This window comes from Myotis lucifugus, unplaced genomic scaffold (genome assembly GCF_000147115.1).
Source record: "Myotis lucifugus unplaced genomic scaffold, Myoluc2.0 scaffold_206, whole genome shotgun sequence".
Classification (NCBI taxonomy): domain Eukaryota; kingdom Metazoa; phylum Chordata; class Mammalia; order Chiroptera; family Vespertilionidae; genus Myotis; species Myotis lucifugus.
Window position 1 is genome coordinate 2,209,898 of NW_005871254.1, and position 23,117 is coordinate 2,233,014.

General features: G+C 54.0%; 1 protein-coding gene across 1 annotated transcript in view; it reads right to left on the minus strand.

The window, feature by feature from the left end:
• Positions 1 to 23,117, minus strand: part of WDFY4 (WDFY family member 4) — a 234,469-nt gene that overhangs the window by 75,880 nt on the left and 135,472 nt on the right. Inside the window, 4 exon segments of the mRNA XM_023761289.1 lie at positions 3,356 to 3,522; positions 6,248 to 6,299; positions 7,798 to 8,004; positions 9,742 to 9,819. Of these exon segments, the coding sequence (XP_023617057.1) occupies positions 3,356 to 3,522; positions 6,248 to 6,299; positions 7,798 to 8,004; positions 9,742 to 9,819 (504 nt within the window).

Below are 23,117 nucleotides of genomic sequence, written 5' to 3' on the forward strand. Positions count from 1 at the left end.
AGCTGGGCACACACCCACCACACACACTCTCTGGACAAGCTGCCCTTAGAAAAAGCACCCGCCACAGGTTTCCGAAGAATCCGCATTAGGGTGTTCCCAGCTGGCGTCCAACACTTGCTACAAACTGTCTGCACACGAGCAGAGAGTGTCGGCCAGGAAATGCAGGAGCAGCTCCCTACATGCACACACACCTGCGTGCACAGCCTTCCATGTCTTTGGACACATTCATGGTCAGGGTCAGTGCCACAGTCCTTCCTTCCTCTGCTTCCAGCTCCTGTCCTCTCAGGCATGCCCAGGCCAGCAGGTTGGCATGTGTTGGGCATGCTCTGTGCCAGGCAGAGACCCCTTGTGTGAGGGACCTAGAGGCCTGCCCGACTGGCCACCGCTAACCAGAGAGGTCCTACAGGGAGCTCCCAGCCTGGGAAGGTGCTGAAGGCCAGGGTGGCGAGAGTTTACACAACTTGCCCAAGGCAGGGTGCTGGGAGACGGTGGAGAGTGAGGTCACATGGACTTAGCGAGAGACGGGCCTGAGCTGGAGCCTAGCAATTCCAGTTAGCGGCCCCCAGGGCCCCGTTTTGCATCTTTGAAATGGAACTGACAAAGCCTCCATCACAGGGCCAAGGTGACACTAGGAGAGACGCTGAATGACAAGCACACAGCAAGGGCTCCAGGTGACCAGCTGCCAAGGTTGCCAATGACGCGATACCCAGCGGGATGATGCCCAAGTCTGTGTGAGCACTCAGCCTATGCCAAGCTGCCCTGCACTAATCGCGGGCATCTGCCTGCCTGGTGCTGGTGGTGGGAGAGTTGCCATGGTAGCCAGCCTTTGCCAAGCCATGTCCCAGCTGCTCCCAAAGAGGCTTCCACCCAGTGCTTGCCCCCCTGAGCCAGGGTCCCCAGGCCATGACAGCAGCCCCGGTTATAGCTGCAAGCAGGTGGCCTACCCCCGACCCCTACCACCCCTCTGCTCCCCCGGCTGGTGCCCGGCATGTGGCCTCCTGACATAGCTGTGTCTCCCACTGGGCAGAGCATGTCATGCTTATGTCATAGAAGAGAGACAGGGTTGAAGCCAAGCCTGCCCTGCTTGAAGCAACTGAAGGCAGACTCAGACGTAAGTAGAGGTCTGCACCTTGGGGGGAGGTGGTGGAGGGAGCAGGGCACTGTGGACAGGCACACCAGACAGGCTCAGCCAGCAGGTGGGCACCGGGCTGCAAGGACCTGGCCGGGAGCTGTCTGGGGCCCGGTCACAGAGGCCCCTGTGCCACAGCCAGCCAGGCCGCTCCACAGGGAGCTGTCTAGTCTAGACCTGACTCCCTCCTCTGGCCCAGTGATGTTCTTGAGCTCCGGGGCCACCTCCCTGTGCTCCTCCCTCCCTCAGGTTTTACATTCATGGCCTCCTCGGTGTCACCACACGTCACTCCAGGCCCCAAGCCCAGCAACTTCCCTCTTTTCCACACAATGTGGCATTTTGTAGGGGGCACAGAGCTCCTAGAGGGGCCCAGCCCAGCAGATCAGGTCTCTCATGGGCTCCACTCTGACCCACTGCCTCATCATGAACATCTCCCAAGGACAGCGGGCCCAGGCAGACGCTCCACCCCCGATCTGCGCAAGCACGCACCCAGCGCCTCCCTCACCTGCAGTTCCTGCCTCCTGGAGCCAGAGCTGCTGGGACGGTTTGAATGAGAGCCCCTCTGTGAGCACTGGCAGGCATTTCCTACTCCCTCGGCCATGGCCTAGGTACCAGGGTTCGTTCCCCATCCCCCCCTTCTTGGAGGGGGAGAACAAGTCCAAAGGGACCATTAAAAGAAGAGCAACTGCCACCTTGACAACAGCAGCCGCAGCCACGGAGCTCCGACCCCCGCGGGCACAGTTCTGGACAGGAGCACCCCTCTCTGATCTTCCACACAAACTGATGAGTCAAGGACGACAGCCCCAACGGCACTGGGCCTGAAGGGGTGCAGGGGGTGGGGGCTTGGTCTGTGTACGGCCCACCTGTGGCATCGCCCACCTGCCCCCAACCCCATGGCCCTTCTTCAGGGAGCAGGTGTGGCTGGTCTGGTTCCTCTGGTCCTGGAGGAATTCAGGCTGAATTGGAACTATCTGCCCCACAACTTCCCAGGAACCAGAGGTAACAAGCAAGCCCAGCGACAGGAAGGAACACAGCTCATGAAAAGAGCACGTGCAACAATGGCATAGCCTCCTTGGCCTGCCCTGCTCAGTCTCCCGTTCAGGGGCTGAGCCCCAGCCCAGCTGGCCCCTCCACAGGCGCCGGTGCTAAGGGGGACCAGGGCGGCTCCTGCTCTGCCGGCTGGTCCTGCCTGCCTGTCTGCACCTGGTGCTCCGCTACCACAACGAGCCAGTGCGCACTCTGACAGCTTCCTGCTGTGCCGCACGGAGACCCAGAGAGACTGACGTTCACGTACAAGACAGGAGGGGCGAGAACAGCCTCTGCCTCGTCCTGTCCTGCCTCTCGGGCACTGTCAGCCACCCTCCTTCCCCCCCACCCCCACCCCCAGGAGCTGGGAAAGGAGCCACCTGTGGGCTGCAGGCTCTTGCTCCCCCAACAAGGCCTCTGACAGACATGCCACTGGGTGAGACAGTCAGCAAAGCCAGACTCAGAGACTAGCACAAATGCCACAGGCATCCTGCTCCACAGCCTGGGGTTGGGCCTCGCTCTTGGCTGTGACGAATGCTCCAGACCTTGCCCACCGCCCAGCCCGCAGGCTTGGGAAGTGCGTGCTGTCGGGCCAGCCCAGAGGCTCTCCTGGGAAGAGCCAGGGAAAGAACTGGGAGAGGACCCGGTAGGGACCCTGAGAGATAGGAGTGTGGCGGGCAGTGTTCCAATGCTGGCCCCCGGGAGCCACTCGCGTGAGCCCACCACACCCGCACCTGGGCACTGCTCCAGGGGCCGGAGTTCCTGCTGAGGCCCACGGTGCCAGTGTGCTCACCGGGGCCTGAGAGGTGGGCGCTGTGGGGACAGCTCGGATGTAGTGCTGGGGTGTCCAAGCTCCGCCCCCCCAGGCCCTCATGATGTGGATGCACCCGGGTGGTCAGGCTGCAGGCGGGGCCGAGGTGCTGGACGACGTGAAGGTCAAGAATTCTGCACTGAAAACTGCTCTCCCAGGATTAGAAAGGTTAGAGCACATTCACTCAGCAGTTCATCAGTGCGATTTACACCTTCAAGGCATTTGGGTGCAGGTGTGGGTCCCTTTGCACACCTCCCTGGACACACGCTCGCAGCGCCCTCCTTGGATTCTCAGAGGGAAGGGAGTGGTCACCGTGCCTGTGAGTGAGGGGGGCCCTGCTCGCTCCTGTCTGATCGTCCTGAGAGAACAGTCATGATGGGCCGTCTTACCTTCTCATGGTCAAGAAGCTCCTGTAAAATAACTTGTCTTTCCCGACACAGTTCGAGGAAATCCTCGGAGTGCTGACTTTCGCGCAGGGACGGGAAGAAGGTCAGCCGGGTGCAGTCTGCTGCCACCTCGTCGCTCTCGCCCTCGGCCTCCCTGGGGGTCAGCTCCCCTGCAGTGGCGTAAAGGGACACAGTGTTGGCACGAGCCACCCGATGTCACCAGGGGTGGGGTGCAGTGGGGCCTGAGTCGCTGGGAGGAACGGCCAGGGCCAGGGGCGACGTGACCGGTGTGCAGGTCCGAGAGTCCCTCGCTGCTGCTGCGAGTGGACACACCCTGAGGCTGTGGGTGGCCAGACACCTCAGGTGGACCCCCCAGGGGAGCCCAGGCTGGGCTGCTCGCCAGGGTTTGTTGGATCTGAATTTCACTTTGTTCGCTCTTTGAACAGAGTGTTTGTTGTTGTTTTAATTATGGAAGCACTATCTTCTAATTATAAGAAAAATCTGGGAAAACCATGAAGCTGTGAGAAATAAAACAAATGTGTACCCAGAGTCAGTACTGATAGTAGCAGCTGCCATTCAGTAATGCTTCTCTGTGCTGGGACTTGCAGGGGCACTTTCCATCGGGAGAGGCAGCGGAGCCGCAGCTGATGATGGGGAAACTGAGGGAGGCCGCGCTGTGCGCAGGGTAAAGGGCTGCCGAGACCCCAGGCCCAGGCCGAGGCCGAGCCGTGCCTCCGTCCAGAGTCAGCGCCGACTCTAGGCTGATCGTCCTCACTGTTCACAGTTGATACCTTTCCTGCACATGTATGTGTAGGCACGTCTCTGTGTAATTTTTGACACAGTAGGAATTACACTGCATTCGTAGCTTTTCTTTTCTAATATTTTTTTCACTCAAGATCATATCATGAGCACTTTCCCATTCCACTGGGAGTTCTTTGCAAACAAGACACCACTGTGTGGCGCCTCAGGATCCCCTGAGTCCTCTCCGACTCGTTGGTTCTGCGCTACCATGAAGCTGGGGCACTGCAGTCGCGCGTGTGCACGGCCACGGCCACAGCCACGGCCACAGCCACAGCCACAGCCACGGCCACACTCATTTCCTAAGGCTGCACGCCGGGCCTGCCCACTGGGTGCCAGCTAAGCACACACCCGCGTGGATTTCTAGATCCGACTTCTCCACCCTGTCCTGGTGTCCACCTGCCTGGAGCGGTCATGCGCACCTGCCTGCAGTCCAGGGGCTGCAGCCATTTCCTCTATGCTAAGATGCTCACCTCTTCGACCTCAGCCCTGCCTGGGACTCTCCCCTCTGGGTGAATGGCAGTGCCTGCTGCTCACAGTGCAGCCATACCGGCTTCCCCAGCAGGGAGAGCGCGGTGCAGTCACGGCCACGCGGGAAGGCACGGAGGAGAACCAGGCCGACTGAGCGCCTAGAGACCAGGGACTCAGCAGACCAGACGGAAGCCCGGTGAGGTCAGCACACCTCCACCTGCCCTCTCTGCAGCCACCTCCAGAGGAGGGAGCGGCAGGTTCTCACTCTGATCTTTGAGTGTGGGCCTTGGGGTAGAGAGATGAGAAGCAAATGGATATTGCAGTGTTACCCTAAGTCCTATGACCCCCCAAATCAACCTGCTCAAGCCCAGCATCCTCACTTCCGGGCAACACTGCAAACTGGCCAGAGAGCCAGCTCAGCAGGAAGCCCAATGCTGCGGTCCCAGAGACAAGATGATCAACACTAAGAAGCTGTCATTTGGTTACAGTGTGACACTAGCTGCAGCCTAGGGCACAGTGCACTCACCTCCAGGGAGTGTCCGAGCCAAGGCAGCCTGAGAGAAACCACAAAACCAGGCATTGTGTGTGTGTGTGTGTGTGTGTGTGTGTGTGTGTGAATGTGTTCTTGCCAAAATGACTTCTGAGAAGCAAACCTGTAGCAAGTTGACTCATTCAATTTCCTCCATGAAAATTAAACAAATAAAGAGTAAGCATAAACTTAAAATATTCAAAGTATGATTTTTGTTTGGGAAATACTACACTTAGCTTTGGTCCACTTGCTGCAGTGTCAGTTACCTATAGTCAAATGCGGTCCAAAAACATTAAATAAAAAAATTCCAGAAATAAACAGTTCATACGTTTCACATTGTGCGCTGTTTTGAGCCACGTGATGAAAACTCTACGATCTCGCCCCTCCCATCCAGGAAGTGAGTCTGCCCTTTGTCCAGCACCTCCCCGCTGTCCACTCCCGTCTGTCAGTCCCTCAGTAGCCGTCTCAGTTATCAGAGCAACTGCCGCCGAGTCGCAGTGCTTGTGCTCAATCAGCCCATTTTACTCAACAATGGCCTCAAAGCGCCAGGGCAGCGACGCTGGCAACTGGGATACGCCACAGAGAAGCCACAGTGCCTCCTTTAAGCGGGAAGGTGTGTGTGGGGAGGAACACCACAGTACACGGTCCTGCAACCTGCCCCGTGGTCAGGGGCTGCGACACTGACTGTTCTATCTGTCATGTTTACAATCAGAGAGGTCAGGGTAAGAAGCATTGATATTTCACCATTTTTATACTAAGACGTCCTGTTGTTTTCCCCCCCTGTGTTTCGGGTGACACACTGAGCATGTATTTGTACTGTCTGGGGCACTTTTAAGGTTTCCCTGATTCAGCAAGTTGACAAGATAGATTCCCTGAAGAAATGTTTACTGTGGCCACGTTACTATAAAGTCTGCCCTCGGGCGTCTGGGTCTGGGACAGGTCCGCTCGGTTCCAGGAGCACATAATGCACAGTCGGCCTGCTGCTCCGGGCCTGCAGCATCTCTTCCCAAGATATCAATTCCATGTCGCTAATAAGACCTTAAATAAAACCAATGACTGGTTTAATTTTAAAATAAAATAGTTGATAAACTGAATACCTCCGTTTTCAGCATTTGTTTGAGAAATATCACCATTTCTGTCCTGGCTTTCCTGAAATAAAATCAGAGAAAAAGAAATTAAATCCTGGGTACTACTTATATGCACCCCCCATTCCACATATTCACAAACACATAGACATGCACGTGACCCCTTCAAATAAATCACATACTCAAGACTCAGACGCGAGAAAACGCTGAATCCTAGAGGACCACAGTAAAAAGCAAGTATTAATGTTCCCGAGTCAAAGGGGAGAAAACCCACAATCTTCCACTAAGTAGAATTACAGTAATTATCCAAATGATGCCAGAGTGGGATTACATAGCACCCGGGCCTGGGGAGCAGGCCCCGCGGAGAGGCTCTGGCCAGCGCCTGCTTTCACGGGCAGCCCTCGCTAGTCACCTGCACGCTGTGAGGGCTACTGATTTTTTAAAAATGTATTTTTATTGATTTCAGGGAGAAGGGGAGAGGGAGACAGAAACATCAATGATGACAGAGAATCATTGATTGGCCGCCTCCTGCACACCCCACACTGGGGATCAAGCCCGCAACCCGTGCATGTGCCCTGACTGGTATTTAACCATGACTTCCTGGTTCATAGGACGACACTCAACCACTGAGCCATGCCAGCCACCTATTTCTCCTGCCTCCATTTCCTCAGAAATGCATTGAGGAAGAGTACTGTAAGCCACCGGATGTTTATTGGCAATCCATTAGAAATTCAGTGTCTACTGAATAAAAGAATTATAATTTTTCATTGAGTTTCATAAGGATGTAATGTGGATAAGAGGTTCTGTGTCACAGACTAGAAAACAAACTCAACACTGACTTGTGTTCCAGTGTCTGGAAGGCTGACTTTTAGAATATCCCAATCAGGATTGTTCAGTGAAGAAATACAAATCTATTAACAGATGTTTCTACTCCACTACAAATTCAACTGGCTCCCAGCCTTTAAAAGGCAAAAATGTAAGTTCAAGGACATGAGTTCAAGCTTTCGTACAGCACACTGCGGTGTGCTGGACTCCACTGCTTAGGGCTCAGTGAGCTTCCATGCATTTGGACTAAATGGGTCACCGGCTGGAGCTTGCAGAAGTGGCCGAGTTCAAGGGATTTCCAATGTAAAGGTGTGCGATGCGCTTGCATAACCATGTCTAGAGCAGCGCTGGCCACGCCTGCTTCGCAACAAACACCTGTGCGAGCTGACAGTGACCATCGCCAGCTTTTTCCAAACTCTGGACTCTGTGGACGTCAGTGTGGCCTGGGTCCGTGGTGCCGATCTACACCACTCACCCACTCCTCCACTCATCCACCCACTCACAGCTTCCTTCCTCCGCTACCTGCGAGGGGTAACGATTCTTTTTTTCTGTTAAACTGCATCAAGAATAACGCAGAGCAATCCTGCCTTTCCCCACATACGTTTTCTCCCCTGCCTGCCCACATCAGAGCTCTCAGAAGCACCCCAGGAGTCCCGATGAAAACAACACCGGACAGACAGAGAAGCTACGGAGATGGCCCCCCAGCCTGCCTCTGCGCCCTGCTGCCTGGGACCTACCTGGGGCCCTTCTGCACGCTGGGCCTCGCTGGGAGACAGGCGTCTGAGGCGCTTCCTCATGCGCGCAGGCCCTTCTCTCCAGTCCAGCTCCCACCGGTGACAGGGTATGGCTCCTGCTGCCGGGCCCCACAAGCCCAGCTCCCCGAAAAGCTGCTCCTGGATGCGGGCCCAGGCTCTGGCGGCCTTGATGTCGCCGCACCTCCGCCTCTGCGGAAAAGAGCAGTGGATGAGAGCGCTCCACTGAACATGGACACGGTCTGTCGCAAACAGTTAAACACGTGGAAAGCCCCTCGTGACTGGCCTCAGAATTGGGATTGTCCCAGGTCTAAGTCAATCAGCAGTAAAGCTCCGTACCACCTTCTCAGCTCGGAGCCCCAGTCGGGCCTACTGCTAAGAACCAGCCAGGCCGCCTTCTAAGAGGCTGGATCCTTTCTTTCTGGGCTTGGAGGCTCTGCTGAGCTTCTGTCCTTCCACCTGACCTTGACCTCTCCCAACCCTGCTGCGTCTGACAAACAGTTACTTGTAAGCGAGCCTGGTGGCTGTGCGATAGATGTGCATTTCTGGGCTGCAGGCTGCACGTCTCCTGACCCCTGGAGACTCCCAGGCGCGCTGTGGACGCCCAGGCGAGCTTATACGGAGGAACGTAGACCAGGTAGCGTGGCTTACGTTGATCAGAGCCTCTTTCCCCTGCCCTTGGGCGCCACTGTTGCACCATTCCTTGGCCCCTCACCCACCCCAATACGCCCCATGGCCCTACACCACTGTTCCCCCCTCGTGCAGGACATCTAGTGCTGGCCTCACCGCCTGTTTGCAGTCAACCTTGACTCCTTGCCCTGCTCTTCACTTGTAAATACCCTCTGGCTGGAGCAGTGCCATTTAAGCTCCGCCTTTCTATGCCTGGCACAGGCTTTGGGACAGAGCAAGTACGAAGTAACGACTGGAATTAGTAAGGTTCTAACACTATACATTATGTTTTATTATTAGCAATTGTTTTCTTGTTAATTTTGTTAACAAAACCCACTGACCATAGCTTCTGAGCCATGCAAACGTGCATGTGGGACTTCTGCCTCCGTCCCCTAGGGCCCTCGCCTCCCAGGAAGGAAGGGCTGCCCACCTTAAAGATGGGGGCCCTGAGGCTCAGAGGGCAGCCGAGGGGGAGGCAGACCTGAGAGTCAGACAGCGAGCTCAGGGCGTGGCAGCCGCGCCCTTCACCTCTCGCCAGGCATGGGGCTCAGAGGTGCTGGCAGCGCTCAGCCTGCCCTCGGCACTGGCACCACTGCCTGAGGAGAGAAGGCAACACCCTCGTGTGGGGCAAGCACTGCTGCTCCAGCCCTGCCGGTCCCCACCCTGTCCCCTCCCAGCTCAGGTCTCTGTCACTTCTTTTCCTTCCAGGTCACTGATGACTCCAGCTTTTTCCTGCCTCTCGACTTCGCCCAGGCCCTCCCTACGCCAGAAACACTTCCCAAACTACTTTAGTCCATAGTCCTCCTTCAGATCTCCACTTAAGAGGCAGTTCCCTTCAGATCTGCCCAAATTAAACCCTTTTCCCTGTTATAAGCTCTCCTTGTACCTGTGTTTTCCAAGTCTACTGTTCATCGTGTTATAATGATCTATTTCTGCAGTTTTCGGGTGTCTCTCTCTCTCCTTTAGAGGGAAGCGCTGAGAGTGAGCGGGCCTGCCTGCTTGCAGTGTGCCCTCGCTCCCGGCAGAGGGGCCTGCGGACCCTGAGGGGACCCATGCTGACACATCCCCAGCTCCTCCTCTGCTCAGACTGTGGCTGCAAATCCCCAGCACCATTAGCCCACCATTAGCCGGGCTGACTAGTCCCTGACCAAGCACTGACACAGGCCATCTAGAACCTAAACCAAAGGCCCTTCTGATTGTTACAGGGGTTCAAGGCGGGCTCTGGTCTCTGTGTAGAGGCAGGAACTGTTTTGGTTTTACCTGCACGTGATCTTTGTATAAAGATGCATAGAGCTCTTGTCCTTTTCTTCTGTAGTTTTCGATACACGACACAAAATCCTAGAGAAGAGAGACAATGAGCCACAGCTTAGTGATAGCGGATGTTAGGTAAGAACTTCTCTGCTCAGACCAACACCAAAGGAGGTGACCCGGGATCTGTGGTCACATCCATCATAACCTTCACCTAAGCTGACACACACACACACACACACACACACACACACACGTTTGTGAGTTACTTCCACTCCCAGCTTGTAGCTGACAAATCCTCCTCCCAAGAATCACAGAAAAGCTGGATCTGAATGCTCTGCTTTAAGACAGCAGAGAGCTCCCAAGAGAGCCAAGACTTCGGGAGGCAAGGTATCGGAGGGGAACCCTCACTGACATGGTCTCAGTGCCTAATACCTGTGCTTTTTTATTTCCCCTTGAGATATTCCAAGTTTGCAAATGCATAAGAGGCTGAGGAGCTAAACAGAAACTGGTGGCTGAGAAGCAGGGAAGCTTGACGGCGCCTCTGGGAGTCTCAGGGGGCTAAGGAGAGAAAAGTGGAGCTCAGGCCCACCACGTCTCCCAGAACATAAGGAACCAAGAGCCCCAAAATGCAAAGTAAAGAAAAAGGAGCCCCTCTTTCTGCATTGGTGTTCCCCTTTAAGCAGTTGCCCATGCGTAAGCAGCATGGGGCTAAGGCTGAGAAATAAGTAACGCTTCCCACAGCCTGAGCCTGTAGAAACCAGCAGGACTCGGGCTTTAGGTGGGATCTAGGAAGGCTGCACCATCGGGACCCAGGGAGACCGGAAACAGACCAGGCTCCCAAAGCTGAAACCCAGCTCCCAGCAACCGCCCTACTGCAAGCGCATCCCAGAAGGCAGAGAAAGTTCTCTTTGGATGCGGTGCCTCACCTGAGCTTCTAATAGAGACCTTCATGCAAAAGGCTCAGCAGTCAAGCAGGAATTACTGGATGTGCCCACAAAATGATCAATAGAAAAATAAACATGTATCCAGACATTAGACTTGTCAGACATGGACCTTAACATAATGCGAGCAATATTGTCCAAAGTAAAATATGGAGAATTTTGCAAGAGACATGGAATCTCTGAAAAATAACCAAATGAAAATGATAAACCTGTCATATGAATTAAATAAAATAAGAAATTTTATGGGTGAGTTTAACAGGACAGAGGATAAATGAGGTTGCAAAAATACCCTTGCTAAAATATGATGAGATAAAAATATGGAAAATATTAAAAAGATAGAGATAGTTAGGTACATGTATAATATGGAGAAAGCATATAACATGAGCCTCAAAAGGGGAGTAGAGCAATATGAAAACTTAATGAGAATTTTCTTAAATAAATGAAAGCCATCAGCCATAGATTTGACAAATTCTACAAACCTAAATAAAACAAGAAAAATATTTTTACAACCACACATAATTCCATCATAGTAAAACTGCAAAAACAAAAGATGAAGAAAAATATTCAAAACCACACAGGGAAAAGTCATATTGTCTTTCAAAATAGAACAGTAAGAATGGAAGAGGCCAGCCCTGGCCGGATGGCTCGGTTGGTTGGAGCATCGTCCCGTACACCAACAAGATGCAGGGTTGACTTCTGGTCAGGGCACATACCTCGGTTGTGGATTTGACCCCCAAGTCAGGTGTGTATGGGAGGCAACAAATCAATGTTTCCCTCACATTGATGCTTCTCTCTCCCTTCCACTCTCTAAAATCAATAAAAACAAATCTTTAAGTGAGGTTTATAATAAATAAATAAGAGAGTGAGTACTGACAATGTGTTCAAGAAACTTGACTCTGAAGAAGGAAGACAGCTCTGGGGGCAGAGCTGACAGGTGAAAGGGAGGCTACGACTCAAGTGGACGGCGAGGCCCGGGGAGGTGGCAGTGGACGCCAGCAGGTTGAAAGCGAAGGAAAGAGAAGTGTCATAATGGTGCAGGTTCTCTGGGAAGAGAGGTAAGGATGGGATCAGCAGCCCACGCAGAGGTTGACCTGAGCTGGGGAAGGGGAGGCCCCGCATGCTCTAGGCTCGAGGGAAGGACCTGAGGATGTGCAGCTGCAGACGCGTGTGTAAGAGGGACACTGGGAAGTGAGGCGGGTCACACCAGGTGGCTCCTAGCTCCGGGTGGAGGGGGGGTAAGGGTCTGCCTCCCCGGAGAGCTGAGCAGGGGCCTGGAGCAGAATGCTGAAGGTCCGGAAGAGTGGAGTAGGAGGATGGAAGGAGGAACTGGCTAAGGAGAAATGACTCCAACAATACAGGAAGTGGCCGTGCCAGGAAATGAGCTCTTGGATGCTGTTCCCAGGTGCGTCTCCCCTGCTTGCATTTCCACGCTGCATATCTCGGTGCTCAGCACACACTACTTTCCCATTGGCCTTTGAGGCCTTTTGTGCCCTGGAAACTGGTCCCTCTCAGGGTGTGGAGACAGGAGGAGGGCAATTCGGGTCGGTTCAAGGGCAGAGGCTCTGCCTGGGCGGCAGGGAATGTGGCTTGTTGATCAGGGACACGTTCAGAACAGAGCTCCGTGTGGCTTATTGGAGCTAAATAGCCTTTGCTTAGCAACTGCCTGTGCATGAAAGAGTTTAGAGCCTGTGAAGTAGAACAAAGGGCCCACGAAGGCCATCTGGAGACTTGAGGGCATGCAGAGCTGGATTAAAGAGCTGTGCCCGCTCTCCCAGCACCTCCTGGGAAGGGCTTGGCTAGAGGGTACAGATCAGGCTTTGGAATGGGAACAGGAATGTCCCATCTGGAGGGTCACCTTTAAGTGAGCTGACCTTAAGTTGGAGTTGCCCACCATGCCAGAGACACCCTGGGCTGGCCAGCTGCCGTGACCCTCCTGCCCAAGCTGTCCCATAGGAAGCGCCTGCTGGCTACTGATGACAGTCATTACACTTGTTTGTTTAAAGCCTCATTAGTCTTGTGTCCACAGTTGTGTGGCCTCACAACAATGAGAAAGGCCAGCATCTGAAGGCAGCCCCTCAGACCCTGCTCAGAAACTTGGAGCCAAGATGACAGTCGCAGGCCTTGCCCCAGCCACGCTCTGCACGCGCTAGGCCTGGAGGGAGCTCAGCAGTGAGAAATGTCACGGCTTCGCATGCACAGACTTGCCGTGTGCTGACACCTTCCCAACCTCATTTTAACCCTCCGACTCGCCATTTCACTGCTAGTAATTTATTCCAAGGGCACCTAAGATATAAGCCCAGGGATTCCCTGGGCAACAGTTCCCACCATCCTATTTATAGCAGCACAAGATGAAATGGTTCAAATACCAACACAGGAGGGGTGCTTCAGCCTTATAAAGCGCATGTGGTCACCAAGGCCGTCGCAAGGGCCACCACTTGCCCACACAGCACCTTTGTAACTGTCCTGGACCTGAATGGAGGGCTTGAATCATGGAGTGAAGGCTTCATTTCAGCTTCCTTCTGCCACTCTGGCCAGATGTCGCTGCTCACAACCCACACAGCCATCACTAAAGCCTCTGTGTCAAAACTATTCAGATATGAGACCAAGTTTATGACAGACCAAGATTTTTTGAAGGAGGTTACAAAACAGTATGGTGGCAACAACAACAGTTAAGTCTGTATGGATTTGCATGGAAAAACAACAAAGAACATGCAGTGTGCTGGTCATGAGTGCTGCCTGCCAAGCGTTTCTAGCTCTCTCCTCCCGAGGTCACCCATCCTGCCGCCTCGGAGCGAGGCGAGGCCCGGATCCGTGTGCAGGCGCTGCAGGCTCCTGAGCAGCTGGCTGCGCCCCTTTCTGACTGTGATGGAAGCACTCGGTGTCCAGGCGATGGCTGCTCCGTGAGCCAGTGAGCTGAGTGAGGCTGAGACTCCCGCAGGCTCCCTGCCAGCCCACGCTGCACCGGTAGCACAAGTGAGAGACAAATCTTCGCCATTTTAGGCCAATGAGATTTGGGGGTATCTGTTACTGCAGCATAACCTAACTTCCCCTGAATAATACACACATAAAATATGTTAGAAAGGGTTGTAGTGGAAATGGATTTATATTTGTGATCAGTGAAAAAAGATCAAGAGCACTAAAGTGAAAGCAAGTATGAGATGAATGAAATACCATGAGCAAAGTGCTGGAACAATTTGAGCAATAAGACAAATTACAAGCTTAATGAATTATAGCCCAATGTATACATATAGATGAGTCCCTACTGATATAAATAACATTGAACAAATAAATTAAGGGGGGGAAGAGACAAACCTTCCTCACAGAAGAACTTCAAAGAATGGAGGTACATACCTACCCCCCAGGAGGCAGAACTCAATTGCTTACCCCACTAAGGGTGGGTGGACTTAATGCCTGGCTTCCGAAGGATCAAGTGTGGAGAGGGAAAAACAGTAACTTCCCAGTGGGGAGACCTGCAGGCGCCACATGACCATGCGCTGAAGGCTGACATCACCAGGCAATGTCATACGGTGCTCTGCAGCCCTTAGCTGATATGTGATGAGAAGGGCACTTCTCTGTGGAATGTCTTCCGGAAAACCCATAACCCCAGGCTGATGATGAGGGAAAATATTAAACAAACCCAAGTTGAGGCGTATTCTATGAAACACACCTCAGAGACCAGTACCTCTCAAAACCGTCAAGGCCACGAAAAAACAAGGAAAGTGCGCAATTGTCACCGAGTGAAGAAACTAAGGGGATGTGATAACTAAATGCCATATGGTGTCTTCACTGGGTTAGTAGGAAAACTGAACAAAATAAAGTCTGGAGTTTAGTTACTAGTAATATTCTAATTAATATCACTTCTTAGCTTTGACAAATGCACCATGTTATGTAACATAAGATGTTAACAAGGGGAAATTGAGTGAGGAGTATATGGCAGTAGTGAATAAGATGTGAAAAGTATATAAAAGGTATTTGGAATTAAAAAGCACATTGAAAAATACAATGGGTTTCTCACAACCCTTTCACCTAAGCCCCATCATGAACCCCATGGGGGATGGGAGTCCCCACTCTCTCGGTTGGACACAGTCCTATGTTTCTTTTCGGTGCAGACAACTCATTGTACAGAGTGTAATTCTCATGTTCAAAGACAAATACTTTTTAGTAAATCTTGTTTCCCCAAATTGAACAAGCCAACCATGTCATCAGACACTTAAAGAAATAGTAATTGGCCCCAGGTGGGCACGCTGCCTGAGGAATGTGCAGAGGCTGGCGCAGAATTCACGAAACCACGAATGGCATCATTTTTGATGAATAGTTAAGGGAATTTTAAGAACATTATTGACAACTTGATTTCCATTTTATGAATATATTTTAAAAGGTTACCTCATATTACATGACCTCAGTATCGGCAGTCTTCTTCACAATTTTTAAAGTTCCTATATTCACTAATAATTTCACAAAGGAAAGGCAACAGCCATGCTGTCTGTCTGACTTTAGTGACAAGTCTAGTTCCTTTAACATCAAACTTTCTTTGGCCAAAGAAACAAGTGACTTGTTCGAGTTGAACCCGGGTGATCTCTCATTCATCGCAGCTGAAGTAAACTCAGATGCGGAGACGGGCCCCCCGTGTGTCACATGTTCCCACTGATCACTCTCACTGGTCACCCCGTCACGCGTCGGTCGGTCACCTCTCCTCCACTGGTGGGTCCAGGGCGGGGGGGGGCAGGGGTTGAGTAAGCGTGCCATGTTGCCGGGGGCAGAGAGCAACAGAGGGACTCATATCTGTGAGCGCTTTGTAACCTCATTGCTGTCTGCTCCCTCCAACACCCTCCCAGCTCCTGCCGCGCAGCCTAACCCAGCAGGTGCAGCGGCTGCATCACACTGCCTGCCCCTGGAATGAGCTCCCGGAGGCCACTGCCCACTCTGTTGCCCAGGGCCTGGCAAATGGAGGCAGCAATAGAGTTTGAGATACTGAAATGAAGCTCACAGAGCCTCCTCCCTCCTCTGAGCCAAGTTCTCTGCAGCTGGCCTTCCTCTGCCCAGAGTAAAACATTCCTGGCGGTCAGGATGAACAAGGCCCGGTAGGGTCCGTTAACAACACCTCCAGGTCTTCGAAGGACGAGGGTCAGGAGCTGGGCAGACCTGGCTCTCACGACCACTGCCACAGTGAAAGCCACCTGCAATTCAGGATTTTTCTTGTTGTAAAACAGTCAACAGGCAGTTACCTCCCCAGTTCTGTGTTGTGCCTCTTGCTCCCGGCTGCGGGCACGGACCGGGGGCCTCCGAGGGTATCTATTCTACGACCCGGGCCAGGAAGTGCTTTTTTCTCCCAGGACCCAGATAATGGCACTTTTCTCTGCTGCAGAGACACAGCCTCTGGATTCTTAATAAATGTCAAGCGATAGCAGAGTAATAATCATATTTCCAGCAGTAATGACAACAGCGGGCTCAGAGTGGGTGAGGAGGGACCCGACCACCCAGGGCAATTCATCTCCTGTTAAATTCACTCACAGATTAATTTCTAAGATGTACGGAGGTTTCTAATTTGTCTTTGTTGAACTGTGATGCTTTGATTAAATTCAATCATCACGAGTACTTGGGGGATGACTCCTGGAAAAACGACAGTTCGGTGTAGCCAGGGACAAGAGATTCAGAACTGCAGGCACAGGCCTCCCAGGAGCCTCCCGCTCGCCTGCCCGGGTCTCTGCCTGGCCGGGACCTCCCTCAGGCCCTGACAGGTGGGGAGCGCCACACCGCCCTTCCCTCAACTCAGCCCCGTCTCCTCTTGCTGGCTCCTGTCCCCTTGTCCTCACAGGGGAGGCTCCTAGAGGCACGGCCTATGCAGGTGGGGGTGGGCGGGTGGGGGGGCAGGCAAGTTAGACACTGAGGCGTGGGAAGGGGTCTGGGTGGGAGGTAAGTGTGCGGATCTATCCCAAAGGTTGGAAATCCATGGAACCATCCCCCCCACAAACACCTACTGATATTGAGGCGCTTTTATGGACTAAATCGTTTTCTCCAAAACGTCCGTGTTGAGGCCTAACTGCGGCACCTCGGGGTGTGACGGAGGCCCTTGGAGACGGGCGTTTAAAGAGGTGTCCATGCAGCAGGCCCTGCAGTGGGCTCTTCCTTAGAGGAGGGGGGACGGGGAGCTGCGGACAGGAGCGCTGGCTGCACCCTCGGGGGCAGGCCTCGGAGGACGCACCCGCCAGCCTGGGTTTGATGTCTGGCCCCAGGGCTGTGAGAACAGTGGCTGTGAAGTCCCAGCCTAGGGCCTTGGTTACGGCAGCTCAGCACCAACTCAGCGCCCTCGCTGCAGCCAGCGCGCTGAGCCGTGGACACCGCAGCGGACACCGCCGAGGGAAAGGGACCAGAGGTCACGGGAGAACCTCCTCAGGCTTCATGGAGGGACAAGGCCACTTGGGCAGAGACCACCTGCCGTCACCCACCTCGAGCAGGCCCCTCAGCCAGCCCTCAAGACAGGGCAGGGCTGGCGGCAGTCTGGGTCCACACTGCGAGTTCCCCAAGGGCACCGGCCACAGCCTGCCCCCACCCCCACGCCCCACACACCTGCGCTCCTGGCACTGCGACTGCCCGGGACCCAGGAGGTCCCACGGGGCTCCCGTGGTCACAGGCACCTAACCAGCACCAGCCCTCCCTCCTCCTCAGGCGGGGCTCACAGATGTGGCCTCTGGGAGGGAAAACAGGCCTGAGTTTTTCTTCTCTGTCTTCTTCAGCCCCCAGTTCCCAGCACCCCTTCCAGTCTCGGCCCTGTGTTGGCCCTGGAGGCTGGAGGGGGATCAGCCCACAGCATGCCCCCCAGGACATTGAGAACACACCCCGGGAGATAAATAAGAGACTCGTGTTCCCATGGCAGCGCAGCTCTGCAGCCGCACAGGGTATAGCCTGGCTGGGGGGACACAGGGCAGGACCCGGCTGGGGGGACGCAGGGCATGGCCCAGCTGGGGGGACACAGGGCATGACTGGGCTGGGGGGATGGGCCGCTGTCAGAGGCCTGTGTTCTCAATGTACAGGGCCTTGCAGATGCGCGACTGTAGTCTTCACAGGCTGCAATCTAGCCAGCAGCCCAGAGGCAGAGGCCACACCTACCCCTGTCCCATCACCAACTTGCCTCACACCCTTCCCCCTCCCTCCTCCTCCTCCTCCACTTCCTCCTCTTCCCCCTCCTCCTCGTCTCAGCCCAAACCCCTCCAAGAGGTGCAACAGGCCTGCTCTTGGCTGGGCACCTCTTGGTCCCTACACCTCTGGTCACACTAACTGTGTCGCCAGCCTGGAAGGTGGGCCTGGCCGGCCAGGGATGGTGACTTTCCTTGTCCGTATCCCCTGCTCTTCCCACAAGGGCTGGGATATGGTGGGAAATCAGTGAATGGGTGTGGAAGGTTGAGGAGGGACCGTTCGCAGCAGAAACGGGTGTGATGCCTCCATGTAGATGAGAGCTCAGATGCAGATGCAGATGCAGGTGGAGTCATAGATATGGGGGCTCTCTGATCCCCTAGAGAACTTGGCCCAAGCTGGCAACTGGCTCAGCCCCTCCTGCTGGGCCACTTGCCCTCTGCACTCCAGCCATACAAGCCTCTCTCACTTCTCAATGCACAGACTCACTCCCACCCTCGGGCCTTGACACACCACGCGCGGGGTCTGCTCACACGCGCTTCCCAGAGATGATCGAGAGCCCCACCCCAACGGAGTCCCGGCACAGAGTCCCAGCAGAGCCACTCCGCAGCCTCCCCAACACACGCTCCTTCAAGCACCGTGTTGCCCGAGGACCTCAGCCGCTCCCTCATCACTCCCAGTTAGGCTAGTAAATCAGCCCGCAGCAAGGACCCGCCTCCCCCTCGGCTCCCCCACAGCCAGTCTCTCCCTTCTGTCAGGACAAAGAGCCACTTTTGCAGCAACCCCCACCAACAGCAACGCCAAGAAACTTCAGAACTTTCTGTTCGGAGACTTTGAAAGAATTTTTTAATTAACCAAAATTGTTTCTCCTAATAGATGGGTCCCAGGGCGAGAGCGCGCTGTAACTCACTAACTCACGTGGCAGGCGCTGGCGGCCCAGCCGAGTGGGGCCTGGCGGGCTGTGAATGGCAGCAGCGCCTCAGGAGGCCCCGGCTGAGTCTCCACTCCTCGGCCATCTGCCGCTTTATTCTTTATTTCGTTGGCAACGTTTCGTCTGTGAACTCTAAAGCGTTTTTGCATTGATGAAGGTTTAAGTTTTAAGTATTCAAGTTTAGAGAAATAAACAAAAAATGTTTCCCCATCCATAAGTAATATATATATATATTAGCATTCCCTGGGATGATGATACCGTCCCCTCCCCTAATCACAGGCTAGTTTTTAGAATGTGGGTTACCTCATATTAAGCAACCCAATATCTGAAGAGATTCCTGGGTATGATTATCCTTTAAAGTGAAGGACTGTATCCCATTTTCAAAAGGATTCAACCCAAGATTAATCTGTTTTCATTCACAAAATCTTGATCGATGTACATTTTTTCAGAACCCCCTTCTACTGTGAGTCTCTTTAGATGTCACCTAATTCGAGAGGCAAGTACCCAGACTACAAGGACTCCTGTGCGTTAGGACCCTGTGCTGTTACTCATTTCTATAGTCTTAGCATTCGTTGTTGAATTGCATATGATGCAGTATTTCCACATTGAAATACAGTGGGTGAGCAGCAGACGTGAGCTGAGGTTACCCTGGGTGTCCCAGCGACAGTTGTCAGATAGGGCACATGCACAGCACACGGTGCAGGGCACAGAAGACAGGCAGGAAGTAACCGGCAGGAGGAGGCGAGAAGTCTCGCTGCCCTTTTCAGACTAGACATTTCTGTTGGGTGAAGTCTTTGGAAAAGGAGCTGAGCATCTACCCCTAAGGACTTTGCAAAACATGATTCAAGGTGGCTTTCGGTGGGCAGTGGTGTGACCTCGCGCCGAGAATGCCACGTTGCTGCATGGAACTCTCGTCACTCGGCACCTGCCCTGAAGGGGTTTGAGCTATGGTTTTGCTGCTAAAGGAAAAACAACTTTAGCCTCACTTCCTGTGGGGCCAAGCGCTCAAAAGAGTGCCCTCAGGGTGGCGGCCGCTCTCAGGGGGCAGAGCCTGGGCGTCGAGGGGCTTCTGCGGGGCCCTGGGGCAGGCCGGGCCTCTGTGCCAGCGACGGGCGAGGAGTGAGGGGCCACGCGAGTGCCGTGGGTGTTGATTATTCCTTTACTCGCGGACCTGGCATTCTTGTCATGATGACAGAGTAGACCGCGTTTTGAGGTGGGTTTTTAAAACAAACCTCTGAGAGGAAAATCCTGGTAGAGAAAGTTCCGTCGGCTCCGTAGGCAGGTGCTCGAGGCCGGGGAGGGGGCCACCCCTGGTTCCGCAGCGGGTCCTTGGCGGGTCCCGGGGCCTGCTCACCCGCCGGGTCCTGCGCGTGAACCGGAACAGGCCCCTCTGAGACTAAGGAGAGCAAGGGCCCTCTTCCAGGGGTACAGACCCCGCCGCTCACTGCCTGCGAGCAGAGCTCCCCCAGAAGCAGGAGGGTTCACCCCGTAAACTGCCGTCGCTCGTGGAGCCTGCGCAGGCCAGTGTCCTCCCACGAGGCCGCCGCTCGCCGCTGCCCAGAGGCCTGGCATCCCCCGCCAGGCATGGTGCCAAGCTGCCTGCCCCTGCCCAGCCCGGGGAGCAGCCCTCGGCCCGTGCCCACAGCAGGGAGCAGTTCGTGGGTCAGGGGCTCTCCATGCCGGGCCTCCGCACTGACCTTCAAGGGCACAAGGGACGGTCTCCCAGGCTGTTGTCCTCCCTCTGCCTTCGTCTGAAATCTGTTCACATGAAGCCGGTGGGCGTGGGTTGGCACCACCCACTCCATCCCTGGAAACTCGTTCAAGCAGAGGTCGCGCGGTTCAGGGTCATGACCAAGTGCTTCCTCCTCACGGAACAGGTGACGCTCAGGCTGACCCAGCCCAGCGTCTGTGCCACCAGACGGCAGAGGTGGGCATCACACCCATGAGCTCTCACAGCAAACCAAGCTCCAGTGGGAGGTGGGCATCCGGGTCCAGCGAGGGCTGTTTAAAGAGTAACCTCCGGGCTTCAGGTGGTGGCTTCCATCTTGGAAGTGTCCCGTCCGGCACACGTGAGGTTCTGGGGAGGATTCCGCCTGAGGAGGTCTCTGTGTTTGCACTACAACATGCTCATTCCAGGCAGAGTTTCATCAGAAGCTGCGGGCGCCCTGAGCGTGGGGAGCGTGAGCTTGCAGGGCCCCGTCTGATCCTTGCAGCCTCTCCCCTGCCGGCGTGTGTCACCTGCGCTCAGAAGGCCACTGATTACTCTCCAAACCTAACTGACAGAGAGGATACGATAAAAGATTTGCCCTAAAAGTCTGTAAAGGGTAAACACAACCAGAGAATTTAAGTTACAGAAAGTTTTCAGAAAAAAAACGAGTTACAGAAAGTTTTCAGAAATAAATATCAGTTGTGATATTTTTAACACAAAGGACACAAACATAAGTGAACGTATTAAGTAAGATGATCAAATCAGAACAGAAGCAGGAAGCAGGGAGCAAACGCATCAGCTACCCACGCCGCGGCACGTGGTGCGGAGCCCGGCCGGGATGCCACGGCAGCGTCGACACGTGTCCCATCGCGAAAAGGCTGCTTCGCCCGAAGAAAGCGCCCCAGCAAAGTCGCTCCAAGCGGTTTTGAAATGAATATCTGATTCGAAACTTCCCCTGTGCCTATAATCGCATGCTAATTTACATTTTAATTACTTCCTAAGAAATCAGAAGCATTTGTTGACAGTGGAACATGATGTCAGCTTCACAGGCACTGTTGGTGGATGCTTAATGGACTTAATTAGGTAATTAGTGATGTTAATTATCCTTCTATTATGAAGATAAAGATGCCTCACAAATGATGCGCTTGGTAAAGATACATCAGTAACGGTATCCGTGTTTGCTTTGTTCATTTACTTCTATTTTCAAACTCCTGTAACAGACCTTGCGATAGACTAGCAATATTTCATATTTCCTTAAAACAAAAAGGGAAAGCCACTGCCTCCGTGGGCCCCTGATGGGGCTTCCCATTATCCTGAGCCCTAACACGACAGTGAAGCTGCTTCTCAAACCCCCGCTGCCGGGGCCTGTCCACTGTGCTGCTATGGTGTAGGGTTCCTTGTTCAAGGGCTCCTTCCACGCACTTCCTACTGGGGTGATAGGCGGGTTCCAACATCAACTGTCTGCAGAATGGTGTGTGTGTGTGTGTGTGTGTGTGTGTGAGAGAGAGAGAGAGAGAGAGAGAGAGAGAGAGAGAGAGAGAGAGAAAGAGAGAGATTAGGGATGAGAGGAAATGAGAGAGAAGGCTGTGGTTGAGTGCCCAGATCACCAGAAGGAAACCTAAAGGGCTAACTCACCCTCCGGCTGGCCACCTGCGTGCATGTCCGTGACCCCCAGGGCGGGGTCCCCACATTGCCCGAGGAGCCACGCTGCTGTGGGAAGTCAATTCTGGGTGCGATGCTGGAGCACAGCTGCCTGCGAGAGCAAGGCTGAGATACACGCTACCCGACTCCACTTCCAATTACACTGAGAATGGAAGCTTCAGAGGAGTAAGAAGTGAAACTATTGGACTTGATACATTTTCTCTTTCTTGCTCCCAAATCTCCCCACAAGCAAAGCACAATGAAAGTTCTTTCCGGAAATGACCCTACCCAGACACACCACGAGGAGTGCGAAGGCCGGGCTGAGCAGAGGGCGGTGTTGGGGTCAGTGTCTCAGGAAAAGCATTGAGAGAAAGTAGGTCATGGGCAGCCTTGTCCGCCACAGCCACGGAAGCCATGGTCACATCTGCAGAGCGGTGCATGGCTTTCAGTCCTTTTATTTTATTTTTTTATTTTTTTAATATTTGTATTGATTTCAGAGAGGAAAGGAGAGGGAGAGAGAGAGAGAAGCATCAATGATGAAAGAGAATCATTGATTGGCTGCCTCCTGCACACCCCCTACTGGGGATCGAGACTGCAACCCGGGCATGTGCCCTTGACCAGAATTGAACCTGGGACCCTTCATTCCGCAGGCTGACGCTCTATCCACTGAGCCAAACCAGCTAGGGCTCCGTCTTTGTGAGTGGTTTTGTTCCTCAAACAGATAATTACTTGCTCCCATTTAATTACTTTCTCACGAGACTTCCCACCTCCTAGCACAACGGGTTTCCAACCTCACACACCCGGGTGGTGGCGTCTCGCAAAGGCTGTGACCTCGGCTTTCCGCTCACTCTCTGGGTCCCAGGTTGTGACGTCTGTCTCTCCACCCACTTATTCCTTGATTGGCTGTCTCCCTGCTTCCCCAGCGAGAATGGACTCCCAAGTTCTCGCCCCTCCACTTTAGGAATCCTCATGTCTGCCTTCCCCCAGATCGGGCCAGCTCTGCGAGACATCTCCTGTGACAGTTCCTTCCTTC